The sequence below is a fragment of the Crinia signifera genome, chromosome 4 (assembly GCF_055691185.1).
Source record: "Crinia signifera chromosome 4, ASM5569118v1, whole genome shotgun sequence".
Taxonomy (NCBI): domain Eukaryota; kingdom Metazoa; phylum Chordata; class Amphibia; order Anura; family Myobatrachidae; genus Crinia; species Crinia signifera.
The window spans coordinates 275,802,253-275,818,217 of NC_139220.1; the positions used below are offsets into that span (position 1 = coordinate 275,802,253).

General features: G+C 43.7%; 1 protein-coding gene across 3 annotated transcripts in view; it reads right to left on the reverse strand.

Moving 5' to 3' along the window:
- The window catches only part of KANSL3 (KAT8 regulatory NSL complex subunit 3), a 53,915-nt gene that overhangs the window by 21,548 nt on the left and 16,402 nt on the right, over positions 1–15,965 (reverse strand). For all 3 annotated transcript variants that reach the window (XM_083184607.1, XM_083184609.1, XM_083184610.1), the window contains exons 12-16: positions 15,320–15,383; positions 13,169–13,369; positions 12,212–12,362; positions 11,728–11,805; positions 3,526–3,693 (exon numbers count right to left, since the gene is read on the reverse strand). In XM_083184607.1, coding sequence (XP_083040733.1) covers positions 3,526–3,693; positions 11,728–11,805; positions 12,212–12,362; positions 13,169–13,369; positions 15,320–15,383 — 662 coding nt within the window. The remainder of the gene's footprint in view (positions 1–3,525; positions 3,694–11,727; positions 11,806–12,211; positions 12,363–13,168; positions 13,370–15,319; positions 15,384–15,965) is intronic.

Sequence of the window (15,965 nt, forward strand, 5' to 3'; positions counted from 1 at the left end):
CAAAGGCAAATTCCACCTCAAATGGACAAAACCATGTGCACTGTAGGTGGGGCAAATGTAAAATGTGCAGAGAGAATTCGATTTGGGTGAGTTATTTTGTTTGGATTCAGTATTAAATCCCGACGCTGGAATCCCGACCGTCGAAATCCCGACAAGGGGGGGGGGGGGGGCGTGGATCGCCCCCCCTTGCGGGCTCGCTGCGCTCGCCACGTAGCAGGCCCGGTGCCTCGCTACGCTTGGCACACTAATTTATTCTCCCTCCGGGGGTGTCGTGGATACCCCCGGAGGGAGGAAGTGTCGGGATTTCAGCGGTCGGGATTCCAGTGTCGGGATTCTGAACGCCGGGATCCCGACCGCTGGGATTTACACTGCATCCCTTTTGTTTCTGTGCAGGGAAAATGCTGGCTGCTTTATTTTTACACTGCAATATAGATCTCACTTTGTAGTAAAACCCCAGCCAAATCTAATTCTCTCTGCACAAGTTACATCTAACCCACCTGCAGTGCACATGATTTTGTCCATTTGAGAAGGAATTTGTCTTTGCGAGTGAACCAGAATAAGGGCCATCATCTTGGACTGTGAATTTCATCATGTAACAGTGGATTATGACTTGTTGGGCAGACAGGAGCTCATGGAATTCATCGCAACAGGAAAATAAGGCGCAAAACTAGTGAACACTTTCAAAGAGAATGCAGCATCGGACAATCAAGAGGATTGGTGCATTCTAGTTGAGGAGCGGTCATGTGGATTTTGGAACATGGAAATGACAATATATGCAAGTTACAGAAATGTTTTAAAAAATGCAAACATAAACAAATTGGATGTAGACAATACCAACATGAAAATTAAGAGATCAAGACCATTGCTGTAATAAAACACAAACGTTTTGCCTAATTATGATGTCAGTATGTCACAGGCTGAAGAATTTGGCAGTGTGGAACTCTGTTCGACACCATTATTCCGTGAGAAATATCTACCAGTGGTAGAAATCAATGACTAGGAAGCAACTCACCGGGATCTACCTTAAAATAAACTAATGAGCCCCATACATCAGCAATTAATTGTGACAATCCTCCGTTCTGGAGATGATTGCCACAATTAATCTGTGTGGGCTCCTCCTTTTGGCAATCCCAATAAAAAATGAATAGGGATCGCCAATCGATTGCTGAATCTGATTTTTAAACATGTTTAAAAATCTGGTTTTATTGGAGTTTCATTTTTGTATGTGTGGGCATTCTAACAGGAAAAAAATCTGCCGATCACTGAAACAAATATGTAGTGTGTGGGCAAGTCAAATAGATTGAAGAGACAATTTATCTGGGTGAAAAAAAATCACTGGATCTTAGAAGCAATTAATTGTGATCGCAGGTGTATGGGGCCCATTAGATCTGTGGATTAGGACAGCCAGGCATATGGATTTTTAGATCATAGGTTCTCACACTTGGGGCCAGATGCACTAAGCTTCATGAGTGATAAAATGGAGAGTGATAAACCACCAGCCTATCAGCTCCTACCTGACATTTTTCAAACACATTTTTCACATTTCATCTTGACGGAAGCCAGACCTGTGAACGCGCTGCAGTGCCGCAACATACAGAGCGGAAGGAGCGGGGAGTCTGCCGGCAGACACCACCTCACCACCTACCTACTAAGGATAAGGTACTCTGGTCCTAACGGACTTATAGGAAACAGCCCTAGGAAAACTGACTTTTAGAAAACCTTTTCATCACTTTGAACTCGGAGGAGGCCTATCCAAGACTTTTAGTCTATGTTTAGGCCCCCACACATTAGAACGATTTTTTGTCCGATTGTCCGACTGATCCGAAAAATTCGTTCTAGTGTGTGGGGGCCTTTTGTTTCCCCTACCCACCACCCACCCACCCTTCATGTATGTGTATACCGGTATTAGGTAAAAAGATACTACGCATGCATCATTGTTATTCCATTTATGTATATGTTCGAATTGATACACATGAATTATTTACTTTTTATTTATTTAATCATTTGATCCATTTAAAAAAAAAGGATTTATACGAATTATGAATTGTTGATAGATATTTATTTATTTTGCATTTTTATATATTACTTTTAAGAGCATTGTTGTGTTTTACATTCATCCAATAAAATTATTGCTTATTATATAAAGCAGCTGCTATAGAGCTCAATTTATATACCATCCAGAGGTGGGTTAAGCGCAAGGTATCACCGTAAGGTGACTCATTTTATTTGAGATGGGATGTTGCCCATAGTAAGGACATCATCTGGGCTTCCCCCAATGATGTAAACGGGAGCCGGGTCGGACGACCCGGCGTACCTGTTTACACTGCCCTCTACTACCCAGGTCAGGACCTGGGTAGAAGTCCCGTGTAAATGAACACGGGTTGGCCCATTTACACCGCCACTGACCCGTTTTTGCAGCGGTGTATAAGGGATCTAAATATGAAGTAGAATCTGATTGGTTGTTATGGGCAACATCCCATCTTCAATAGAACTTCGTCTTAGTAAATTAACCCCTCAGTCTCACTTGTCCTAAAAAAATATGTGAACTGTATTTTAGGTTTAGTGGCCATGTATAATGGAAGCAGAATAAGGCAAATAGGGGCAGATGTATTAAGCCTTAATAAGAGATAAATGCAAGGGTGATAAAGAAACGTCTAGCCAATCAGCTCCTTACTGACTTTTTTCAAACACAGCCTGTAACATGGCAGTTAGCAGGCTGTTGCATTTATCTCTTGTTAAGGCTTAATACATCTGCCCCAATGTGAGCTAATATGCTAACCGCTGTCAGTTAGACATTATGGGTGAGATTTAATAGGATGAGAGATTCAGAAAGTGAGAAATTTGGAATGAAATCTCCAGTTTTTTTAAAGCAGCAATCATTTACACGGCAAAATCAAACTGGTTTTGCAGTGTAAATGATTGCCACCTTAAAAAAACTGGAGATTTCGTACCAAATCTCTCACTTTCTGAATCTCTCATCCTATTAAATTTCACCCTTTAAATCTTTGAAAGCCTCCTGATCACAGCACATCTGTTCCCGGCAGCCACGTGGTTTTGCTGCACAAACCTCTGTTGAAAATAAGCAATGTGATAATAGTCTGATAAACATGGCTGCAAAAAGTACAATGGTTAGAATGATCCTCAGCAGTAATTGGATCGTATGCCCTGTGCTTCCTGCTATTCATCTTACAGACACGCTACATTCCTATGCTGAAGGTCATCAGGAGATTTTTGCAATCATCCCCAGTAATTTATTTAACAGGCCATGCTGATTATAGCAGAGTGCACTTAACAATGAAACTCTGTGTACATGGAAGAGCTCTGGCTTGTGATCAAAGTGTGATGAGGAGCTCCTGGAAAGGTGCCCGTACTCTGTAAGAGGTCACAGTTATGTACCAGAAAACAAACTCAGATAAGAAATCCCATTTCCTATAACTGTTCCACTAGGAAACAGGTGCCTGTGCAGTGCAGGGGATAGGTAGGAGCACGTCCACAGCAGACAGTACATTAGTCATATTTACAGACCTTCTTGTGAGAGGGAGCTCCCTCCTCCTGCTGTATCCCCGTGGGAGACAATGGTCACTTTGATTTTGGCACGCTTGGAATTCTTTACTCCAGGGGTACTTCCGGGGCTTGGTGGCCTCTTTAGATGTGTCCTGCTGTCCTCCTTCTCTTCTGATTCTGAGACGGGAACTGGACACACAGGGAAAACCATTAGTTTGCTGTAACAGATAACAATTGGACACTGGATGGTTTTGTCCTCATTATTTGTATTGTGGAACAGCTGTGGAGTCTCAATATACTGACACATTTATACCCCTTTAAGACATACTCCAATATCCCTAGTTTTTGCACATGAATGTGCATCAACCTGAAAGGCACCAACTCGGGACGGGTGTGGTATAGGGGTCCGACAGTCGGGATCCCGACAGTCATTATCCCGACATCTGGATCCTGACTGGCCGGACCCAGACAGCATGGCAAGCGCAACAAAGCCCCTTGCGGGCTCGCAACGCTGCGGGGCACGGTGGCTCGCTATTCTATTCTCCCTCTATGGGGGTCGTGGACCCCCACGAGGGAAGATAGCCGACGGCCGTCGGGAACCCGGCTGTCAGTGTTTTGACAGTCGGGATCCTGGCTGTCGGTGTTTTGACAGTCGGGATCCCGGCTGTCGGTGTTTTGACAGTCGGGATCCCGGCTGTCGGTGTTTTGACAGTCGGGATCCCGACTGGCACCCCTTGGGACGGTGTTCCTGGCTTCCGGACCCTGCAACAGACCTGAGTTTTTCCCAGGGCTTTCTTCCCGGGTTGGTGACCTGGGTTAAATGTGGGGTTGGTGACATGGGTCAAGTGTGAATGGTGCGAGCCGGAAATTTGCTTTCTGGCTGCTTGAAAACGGTTTTAATTGGCCAGGAAGGGCCACATGATGCCTGCTGATATCAGTGATTGCTGGAGAGGAACAGATGCCACAAATGAGAGGAACACAGAGCAGAGAAGTGTGCCAGTGAGTAAAGAGTGAAGAGTCTTGTTTACAAGATATATGTTAAAGTAAAGTCTTTCACAAATGTTTTACTTGAACAAAAAAGACTTTTATTCTTTGAATAAAAAGTGTTTGAAAAGGAAAACTGGTATGGTATTTGTTTTGGTATATGATACATGGGGCCAGATGTACTAAGCTTGAAAAGTGATAAAATGGAGAGTGATAAACAGCCAGCCAATCAGCTCCTATCTGCCATGTCACAGGCTGTGTTTGAAAAATGATAGGTAGGATTTAATCGGTTGGATGTTTATCACTTTTCAAGGCTTAGTACATCTCGCCCATGGAATGTCAATTATTTTCAACTATAAACCACACCCAGTCCATTTAAGGCTGTTCCCACATTTGCATGACCTCATTGCTGTGTGGCTGCAAAACGTCCCCTTATGACGACACTGCCTTAAAAAGTGGAAAAACCATCTTGTGTCTGAAGAGGGCCAACCCAGGAATTTCCTGAGTCTGTGAAGTAGTGTGAAAGGGGCTTCCAACCGGGAAATTCCCAGGTCGTATGTCTGAAAGAGGTATTACCGATTTGTTGTGTAGAACTTTTCGTAATGAATAAAACAAGACCCCTCATATCTAAACAAGGTTATAAGACTCTTCTATGTAATAAATGATCCCTGTACTGTGAACTCTTGAGGCTTGTTAAGCCAAATCCAGTCTCTTTGGTACTTTCTGTAACTCTTAAAAAGACAAAAGAATGGCCTGGCGCAATTGAATTATAAACACTAATACAAGGTATAAAGGAAAGGATAACTCACTACACACATGCTTGTGAACATATATTGATTACAAATGCGTCATAAATAGCCCAAATTGAATAAATTCGTATATAGCGTTTTGCGCTTTTATAATTTGTCAAATACAAAGTATAATTTAATTGGTACTTATGTACTAACTGGGCTGCCGATTTTGAAATCGGGTCCATCGCATCGCATCCGACCATATCGCATGCGATGGACCCGATTTTTCCATAGGATTCAATGTTAAAATGGACAGAGTCCATTTTAACATGGAATTCAATGGGAAAAGGGGTCCTTTTCATACCCCTACTATCCAAGTGGGCACGGAGTTGGATATAAACCTGTGGCGAGCGTAGCGAGCGGACACAGAATACCATCCGCTCGCCATGCTTCGGGCTCGGTGGCTCGCTACGCTCGCCACAGGTTTATATCCAACTCCATGCCCACTTGGATAGTAGGGGTATGAAAAGGACCCCTTTTTCCTATTGAATTCCATGTTAAAATGGACTCAGTCCATTTTAACATTGAATCCTATGGAAAAATCGGGTCATCGCATCGCATCGCATGCGATATGGTCGTATGCGATGCGATATCGCATCACATCGCATCTGATTGTATGCCTTAAGTTAAGGCATACAATCAAAAAATCAGCAGCCCAGATAATACATAAGTACCATTTAATTTGTGTAGATTTGAGGGTTGTGTATCTAATCTCTGTCCAAAATGTGCTATAAGGGTGTACTCATTCTGGCACTGTGACTCAAGTTTGGGATAGAGTCAAGGCAGTCTTATCTGAGCTGGGTATCCCCAGGTCTATACTTACCCCAATAGGATGTTGTCTGGGAATGTTCAATGATGACTTCATTGACAAAAATAGGACACCAGTTTTAAGGCCCGTCCGACGGACGGGGTGAAAGTTTATGCTTAGACAATTCTCTAAAAATTTTGTAAAGTGAAAAAGTTTTTCCATTTAAAGGACCCTTATAGGCCTTTAACCCCTTCGTTGGTATGGCCAGAAATTTCTCGGGCTGGGCTGCAGGAGTGGGCTCTCCCAAGAAATTTCAGTGCATGCCACTGTAATGAAAGAGTGCGCCAGTGGTGCCTCTAAGAGGTGAACCACTGACGCACCACCATCCCCCCTGTCGCTGGTCCTCCCCTCCCATTGCCAATCCTCCCCGTCGCTGCTCGGGGAGGTTCAGCCGTACTCACCCAGTCATGTGTTCAGGCGTCTAAACACAGGAATGCCCGAACAGCGAAGCCCCAACATGAGAATCTGGCTGTAGGTGGTTTTCGCTAATGGCCTCAAAGGTGAGCTGGGAGCTGCAGCCGGGCACCTCTGCGACTGGTATCCAGAGACAGAAATATAATGGTTTCCCCACTGTTATGCACTATACGACGGATCTTGCTGGACACTCAACAGGACAGAAATGTAATTGTAAGTTCCAACAACAGTCTACAGCACTGAGTATACAAAATTTTTTTGGGGGGATTATATCATTTATTGTTGATGTGAGTAGAGTTACGCCCCTCTAAATCAGATTCCTGATGGGATACAACCTAAAAGAAACCTTTTTATATAATCTATCTATTGCAAACGTGTGAGTGGGGTACGTTCTCTTTTTCACGGTCTAAGAACACGTAAAGAAACTTTTTGATTTCACTTTATTCATAAACTGTATTACACATTGTGTCTTTTATCATAATTTTATGTTAAATCTGGAATATTCACTGAAAAATTGGATCGCACATTCTGAGAAACTCCTACATTGAAGAAAATTGATGAACTCACTTTTTCCTTGTTTGGACAAGTAGAAGGGAAGTAACCCCCCCCCCTTTCCCCTTTTCTGATTTTAGTGCACATTGAATTGTATACACTATACTATTTCTTCTTTTTCTTAAATTGTTTGTATACTCAGCGCTGTGGACTGTTGTTGGAACTCACAATTACATTTCTGTTCATCTTTGAGGACTATTGATGTTAGTGCTACCGAGTTCCAAAAACCTCCTACAGCTGCTTTAGCGCAAACTTTCAGTAACACCCACTTTATCTTTTTTACTCAACAGGACAGATGCAGATTCCGGTCAATATCCAATATCAATTATTCTAAACTGCTACTTTGGATATCTTCTCTGGATTGGATCTTGGACTAATAATCGCAATTATAACTCAAAAACTTATATTCCTTGAATATATAGAAATACTTTTTAGTTCCGCACAAGATTAACTACCCCAAATGGTCATATATCATTAAAGATTAGTTGAAGAATTTTTGGGGATCAGATTTTGGTTCAAACCAACTTCACAAGTTTATGAGAGTGGGTGTGCCGTATCTCATCACCCATATATTTTATGTGGCTGGTGGTGCTCCCAGAGTTAGACAAAGCGATGTCTGGACAAGAAGAATTGAGATACAGGCTGCTCAATTATTGCATTAGTGAGCAAACCATTGCTTTATCACCATTTCACGTCTCAATTTCTATGCATCCAATTAGAATGATGTTGTTTTACATTTAGAAAATACGCAATTATCATGGCGTAATTAAACTGCTACAGATTGAAACTATTTGGACCATCATTGATTTGATTAGTTAGAGTCTATGATCTACAAGCAATTTAGCAAACTGTGGACAATTTAATATATATTGATACTAAAGGTCTGTACCATCACAGTTCTTTGACTGGATGGTTTAAAATCTCATTTGTATATATTCATATGATAATAAGTATGAAAGATAAAAAAAACTCTCTTTATAAGACTATCAATAAAAGTTATGTTTTATTACAATTCCATACCTCCCAACTTTTGGAGCTCTGCAGTCGGGACTATGCTCATGCGCGCCGGAGGAAAATTTTCGGGGGGGGGGGGGGTAACTATACAGATATATAATATTCATCTCCCCATACGAAAGTTCTCTGCATATTCGCTAGTAAAAGTTTTTGCACATATGGCATTCTTTTATCCTTTGTAAACCTTGATGTTTACAGCCGGTTATGTTATTTCATAAACATTTCTAGTAATCATACCATACAGTGGTGTATTGTTTATCCCCCCCCCCCCCCCCCCCGCATATGAGACTTTATATATGAGACTTTATATATGACGAATTACAACAGAACAAAACAAAGTACTTTATGTAAGTCTACCTTGGCCAAACAAAGAAATGTTAATCGTTTTAGCTCGGGGACAGTATGTTCTGCCTCTGGGTTCCACTGAAATATATGGACAATCTAACTGGGAACGGCCTTGCGCTGGATAGACTGACAATTGGGTGCGCAAAAACACACAGAACAGACTGTCTGAAAGGCACTATTCAAGACAAAATGAGGCAGACAGTGGCAAAAGGTGCATCATCAGGACAGAGGAAGAGGTTGCATAATGATACTAGATTTTATTTATATAGTGCTATCCCCAGCAAAACCAATGAACATAGGGGCCGATTCAGACCTGTTCGTTCAGGTACGAATTCGGCCCTGCCTCCGATAGTGATTTGTTTTTGACAGAAGCAAGACTGAGGCATCCACTTCTGGCTAGATTTCCCAGACCCCTCTGCCCTCTGGAGCAGAAGATGGACACTAGACGCATGGGAATCTGGAATTTTTTATCCGGGTATGCCTAAGCTTTTCTGAAAAGGTCATCCAAATCCTTAGAGCCAGGAAAGCTGACACTAGCCTTTTTCTGTGTAAAGTAAAAGGATTGCTGTGCTTCAGATTCTTCAGCAGGGATCTGTAACACATCTCCGATGGCCACCATAAGAGGTTCCCGGCCCTAAGAGTCAGAGCCAACCTCTAAAACCCGCGATTTTGTGGAGCATTAACCCCTTCCCGACATTTGACGTACATTTACGTCATGGCCGGGATGTACTTCCCGACGCATGGCATAAATGTACGTCATGACTTTAAACTGTCACCGCGTCTATAGACGCGGTGACAGAGGGACGATGGCTGCTGTCCCTGACAGCAGACATCTTCCCTCGTAGCCCAGGGGGGGGCAGCGATGCCCCCCCCCCCATCGGCGATCGCTGCGATTGGCTGTTCAAATGTGAATGTGAACAGCCAATTGCAGCGTTTTCTGTGTTCTGTGTATAATTTTGTCTCTGCTGCCCCCTAGTGTCCAAAAAAATTAAAAGGAGGTTGAAATAATGATGGTAAAATAAAGTACACATATGGTCTTTGTTAGTTATTAACTATTTTGAGTGGTATGATTATTTGTCTCACAAGCAGAAAATTTAACATTTTGCAAAATGTTCAATTTTTTTACGACATTTTGGTATTTTTCACAAAAAAAAAAACAGACTGTATCGACCAAAATTTACCACTAACTTAAAGTACAATGTGTCACGAGAAAACAATCTCAAAATCACTGGGATAAGTAAAAGCAATAAAAAGTTATCCCCACATAAAGTGATACATGTCAAATTTGAAAAAAAGGGCTCTGTCAGGAAGGCAAAAACAGGCTGCGGCGGTAAGGGGTTAACCCATGAGGAAGAAGCAACCTGTCTGTCAGATTTCTGCAGACCTTTCACAGGCATCTGTTACTGTTGAGTTTGGTGAGGTGTGGCTGCTATTTGCTGAGACATTTGCTGCATCATAGCCTTCATCAAACTCAGACACTGTGGTCCAGGAAGTTCCCCCTCAGAGGCCTCACTATGCTGAGATAGCTGGCTGCACTGATCACATATGAGAGTGTCAACAGGGGAAGGGGAAAACCTGGTGTTACATACAGTGCACTCCCTACGGTGAAAGAAACAGTCACACTTGTACAGATACAGTGTACACACTGTGAAAACACAGGGGGATAAAAGCAAGTCTGCCCCAGTCACAGCTGTGTAAGAAACCCAGAGGGCAGAAAACCTGCACACCTGCCAAACAGACCAAGTGGGAATGTAATGGCGCTATCAGTGCAATTTACACTGATATACCAGTGAAACAAGCCCTTAAGGAGCTGTTTTCAGCGACTCTCCCCCAGTTTAACACCACTGTAAGAGTGAATCTGTAGACTGGAGTGCCTTGGAGGAGCCAGAACAAGCTGCACGCTGTTCCTTGCAGGAAATAGCGCTGAGTCACTGCTAGCCCCACCTGTAATGGCGCCGAGCTACTCAGAATATTTATACTTGCAAATATATATAACATTTACAACCATGCCCGAAGGTCATTGTCCACTAAAAAGCTGCCAGTGTACACAGGGGGTTATGGGATCTCCCTAGAGAGGGTCCGTATGCCCCCCTGCGTGTGTGCCACACAAATGTAATTGGTGTATCCCCCTAGCGGGGTCTGCGGCTTCTGATCACCACTCAGACGTTTCCAACATGTTAGGGGTGTGCGGCAAGCTGCAGGGGTGTGCGCCATGGCGCAACGCCAGGCAGTACACTAACTCATTCCGGATGGGAGCAGCAACTGAAGAGGCAAGTATCCGAGTCCCCCCTAGGCTTCCATGTCGCAGGCACACTGCATGTCCAAGCAGCATGCCCAAATAAATAAAAGTTTAAAATAATGAAGCATGTGCATCCTCTCCTGAGGGCACATTTTTTCTAAAATGAGCATAGAGGGGAGGAGCCAGGACACCCTGTTTGAAGTTTTATGTGCACAGGCTCCTTTGGACCCCATAGTACTAAGTGAGTGCCCAGTATCCCTTATGGATGATCGAGAAAAGGAAGAACTGGCCTATTTTTCTGCTGCATAAAGAGGAGGTAATTCGATGGCCAAGAACCATCAAATGATTTCTCCTCTGTGCGGGCATTTGCAAGCGGATAGCAGCATAGCAAGGGGATCCAGCCTAGCGGAGGGGGCGTGCCTTCGACAGGGCATCATTAACCTGCTCACAAGGCTCCGAATATACGTAGTCTAGCGAGCCAGCCAGCCTGAATCAGGCCCATAGTGTACATATGTCAACCTAAACCATGTTGGCCTTTTTCACGTGTCGCCCGTTTCACTGTCGACCAATAGTGGTCAACCTATTGACTGCCAACCTAGACACTGTCGACCGGATCCCATGTAGCTAATCAGCAAGGACAAAGAAAGAACTACTCAATAATGTGTGCATTTTATGCAAATGTTCTATATATAGTATTATAGTAACAACAACATCCCCTCTTATATAAGACCCAATCCTGGACACCACGGGTATGGGGGAGACTGCTAACCATATGGTGGCACTGGAAGACACTGCCTTGTACAGCCCCTCCCATCAAGCTCCACGTCAGCCAATAGGAGACTGTTTATTTTATGTGCCTTTATCGGTTATCATGGATCAGTACCAAGAGTATGTTCTTTTGATACATCAAACATGGGCCACTGGGGTCTTCTGATAGCAGAACCTATTACATGCTAGTGCAAGATGTTCAGAACACATTTCTAATGATTAATAAATGTACACAGTGTTTAGTTTCAGTGACAGCAGTTGTAAAGAACAAGATCCCCACGGGGGAGAACCCGGGAAGTAGCACTCACCAAAGACACAAGAGGGAGATCCTGTAGGCAGCGACTTTCTCACTAACATGTTATGTTTCAGGAAAGCAGCAAACTGGGCTGAAACACACAAAGCCAAAAAAAGATATCAATGTGATGCACTTAATTCATTTCAGAGTATCATCTTAAGCAGACCATTCCTCAAAGGAAACCGGCAGCCCTACTCAAAGGAGAAACATTAATTTCCTGAAGGAAGCTTCAAGAACCTCCGCCCAGCAGATATAATTAGTGAATCATGGGAAATGTACTGACATGCTGTACTATGAAGTGTGCAGTCCAGTGAGACTGACCTTAGAAACACTGCATCATTATTTTAAATGGAACACTCAGCAACATAATGGATCTGATTGATTGTCAGAGTGAGTGAGACGTGTATTTAGATTACAAACTGTAAGGATGTGTCACATCTCCATTTCAAACCGTGTATCTCCATTTAGAAATGATCACCTGCCAAGCGGTCCCTCACCTTGGGCTTGTTTTGGGTTCACAGTGGTTCCCTGTCTTTGTATTTGGGTCTTTAGTGGCACCGCTGTTTGTCCTGGTTTATGGGTCGTAGGGATTGCAGTTAATTTAGTCTTGGGGCTGGAGGCAGGACTGCTAGACATACTGGACAGATCCTGAAAATGCATGTAGGTAGACATTGTAGCGAGTCAGTGACAGTACAATTGTATAATAGAAAACACATAATATACACACTTTTACATTTCAGTGAATACCAATAAATCCCCAGGAGAACATTGGGGCAGATGTATTAAGCTTGGAGAAGAGATAAACTGAAGATAAAGGAGGTATTTAATGTGGGGTCACGGCTGTCGAGCTGGCTGGACAGCCATGACCCTGTCCCGTTCTCGGTCTGCTCGACCGAGAAAGCTCTGGTGGGATTCAATGTCCCACCTGCCGCTCGACAAGAAAGGGGCGTGGCCGCGAGATATGCCTGGAAATCGGCGAGCTGCGGCCGGGAGATTGTCAATTCCCGGCAGAACGAACCAGACTGCTTCTGAAGTCGGGCTCGTTCTGAGGGATCTCCTGCTAAATGCTGTCGAGGAAGACAGCATTGAATAGGGCCCCGCAGCCATCTACCCCGTCGGGAGATGGCTGCGGGAGATTGAATACCCCCCCAAAGTGAAAGAAGATATAGCACAAGCCAATCAACTCCCAACTGTCATTTTCAAACACAGGTCATTGGCTGGTGCTTTATCTCTACTCCAGGCTTAATACATCTGCCCCAATGTTTTTAAAGGTGAATTGCAGATTTAAGATAACTACAAAACATAAACCATAATAATAAATCACAACTAAATAAATAAGAAGTGACCCCACCTACACACACAGTGAAAGCAGTCATTTTGACCCCTAAATTAAAAAAGGAACCACTTATATCAAACTGGTTCAGTATAGGATGGATGAGTCCATCTGCTCTCACCTCAGAGCCAGAGGGGGAGGCTGGGAAGCGGGCAGCTGGTGAGGCCGGCCTGCTGCTGCGCTCAGACAGATCAAGGGACAAATCTCTCCTCAGGAACTCTCTGGGCTTCTTTTTCTTTTCTGCATCAAGGTCGCGAGGATCAGAGCCAGAATGACCTTCAGCTCGAGTCAAGACCCCCGTAAGAAAGTCCGCAATCTCATCCTAGGTTTAAAGAGTGAATGCTTGAGATTCAATGAAACACAACAAAACATAGAGGATACAGTATATATAAAGGTCTCGATTCTAACACTGAACAAGAACCTAAGTATAACAGTTGCGCTACCTCCCATTTGAAGCCCACCTAGAATATACAGATGCAGAGCTTCTGAGACAATTTACATGTCATAGTTTAGAACACACGGAACAGAACGCCATAGGCAAAAAGAGTAGCAATTATTTTATGTTACAATCTTTTATGTGCAGCAGAAGTGTGTCATATTTGGGAGATGTGTCAGTATAGCTGTATGTTTTTCTTATCATTTATTTGGCAATAGATATGTTTATATCTGAAAGGCTGCAAGTGTGTGAGCATTGTCTTTCAAGCAGGAAAGCCCGTACTTCCTGCACAGTGATCCCCTGTTTCTTCAGCCAAACACTGCACTGCTACATCATAGCAGAGACATTTCCGCATCAGTGTCACTACCACGGAAACACTCAAAGACACAGCTCAGTCCTGTAAACCCTGCCACAGGACCACTGATTGACATGTGAGTCTGGGGGGGAGGGGGGGGACGACACAGCAGACAACAGCACTGAATTCTTAAACATTGGATTGCACATCTCCCACACAGAGGCCAGGCTATGCTTCCAGTATCTACTCTCCCCATTATATGAAACATGGCCCGGTGCTCCATCATGCAGGTTAGCTACCCATGGTCCCAAAACCACACCATAACCGATTTATATTATCCACAGGACGGCAGACACCAATTTAGGACATATTAGCTTTCAATGTCTATGGCAGTATTAACGCTACGAAAGATACATAGAAATAGAAGAAGCATGATTAATATAGACTTAATGATTGTGCCATACTGATTTTATTGAAATCCAATTACAGTGTAAACATAAAGACAGAGTTTGAGAGCAAAAAATAATCTATAGGTGTTATATTTCCTAACAAAATCTGTATATTAGCAGTACAGTATACAGATGGAGCCCCTCTCTTTCATTGCCGGCGCTCGCCAGAACGTACCCGCTGGTGAGCACTGGTGCTCCATCAGACTGGGACGCGTGTGCATCTCACACGCATCCCAGTCACTTGGCGGCTGGGCAGCTTCACCCTGCCCGTCTCTGCTTCAGGGAGTTGGCCAGTGTTAGGGGGGTTCGGGGCGGCAGTGGGGACCGGGGAGCTCCGTCAGAAAGGGGTCTCGTGCGTGCCTCCTGACGGCTGGTGGGGGCTGGCAATAGAATCACCAGCCCCTGCAAGCATGAGAGGGTCTCCATCTGTATGTACCATAAAGGCTATTGCGGCTTTACCACCTAACTAACCACCACATCTATTGTACTAGGACAAGATTCCCCAAATCTACCAAACACTACTTATGTCACCTGTCAGTAACAACCTATCAATGAGATGATATATTTAACCGTGTCTATTATACCACCTCTGTTCCTTTTGTCTTAGAAGCTGCCTATTTCCAGATTTCCATGACGGCAGCACCAGCCACCTTTTCGGCGATCTCCGATGGTAATAAGTCAGTTCTGACTGACTTATTACCGAAGGGGAGAGAAACCATCGAATGAATTCTCTCCCCTTTGGCTGCATGCGAGGAGATGTTTCTCATACACATCCTCTTGCATGGTATCGAGGGGATGCGGGCAGTGCCGATCTGTTTGCTAAGCTGCTAGTATACACAGCCTAGGGAACAGGTCTGAATCCTAAGTTTTGTTAGGTAGACATTGCACCGTTGGATCAGCCTCCCTCTCCATGCCATAAGCGTCTTCTTGCATATATACCAGGACTGCACACATTATTCATGGGAAAAAGCTTCACAAATGACCTACAGATCGGTCATGTAACTCACACTTCTTACTTGGAGTACAACCAAGTAACAATACAAGGAGATAAGTCAGACATACACAGAACACTAGCAATGACATCCATTTTACCTGAATGCACCGGTCAACCATACTTTGTGTCAGACTCTCCGATTTCTTCTTTATTTTGCTTATACTGTGGGTATGAAACCAGAAAGGAAAGTAAAACGAGATGTCTGATGTGGGAATAACAAAAAGTCTGAGCTCAGAGGATAGGTACACCCTGAGTCATGTCCACCCCATAGCAATTACTCATTAGCCCAACATTAGTGGCACTTAATGCACAGCTTTCCTGCTCCGGCTGCGAATGGTTCCTCTAATTCTGTCATATGTCAGCAGTACTGTATATTTAGGCTTTCAAAAACACATGAATCAGGAGATTATTAGGAGAGATCTTGCAAGATTAAACTTTACATGTTTTAGAAACATAGAAACATAGAATTTGACGGCAGATAAGAACCACTTGGCCCATCTAGTCTGCCCCCTTTTTTAAACATGTTACCTCAAACCATATTTGATCCTTATTTTTTTGTAAGGATATCAATATGCCTATCCCAAGCATGTTTACATTGTACTACTGTATTTGCGTCTACCACCTCTGTTGGGAGGCTATTCCACTTATCTACTACTCTTTCTGTGAAAAAATTCTTCCTCGCATTTCCCCTGAATCTTCCTCCCTCTAGTTTCAGTGCATGTCCTTGTGTTCTGTTGCTCCTCT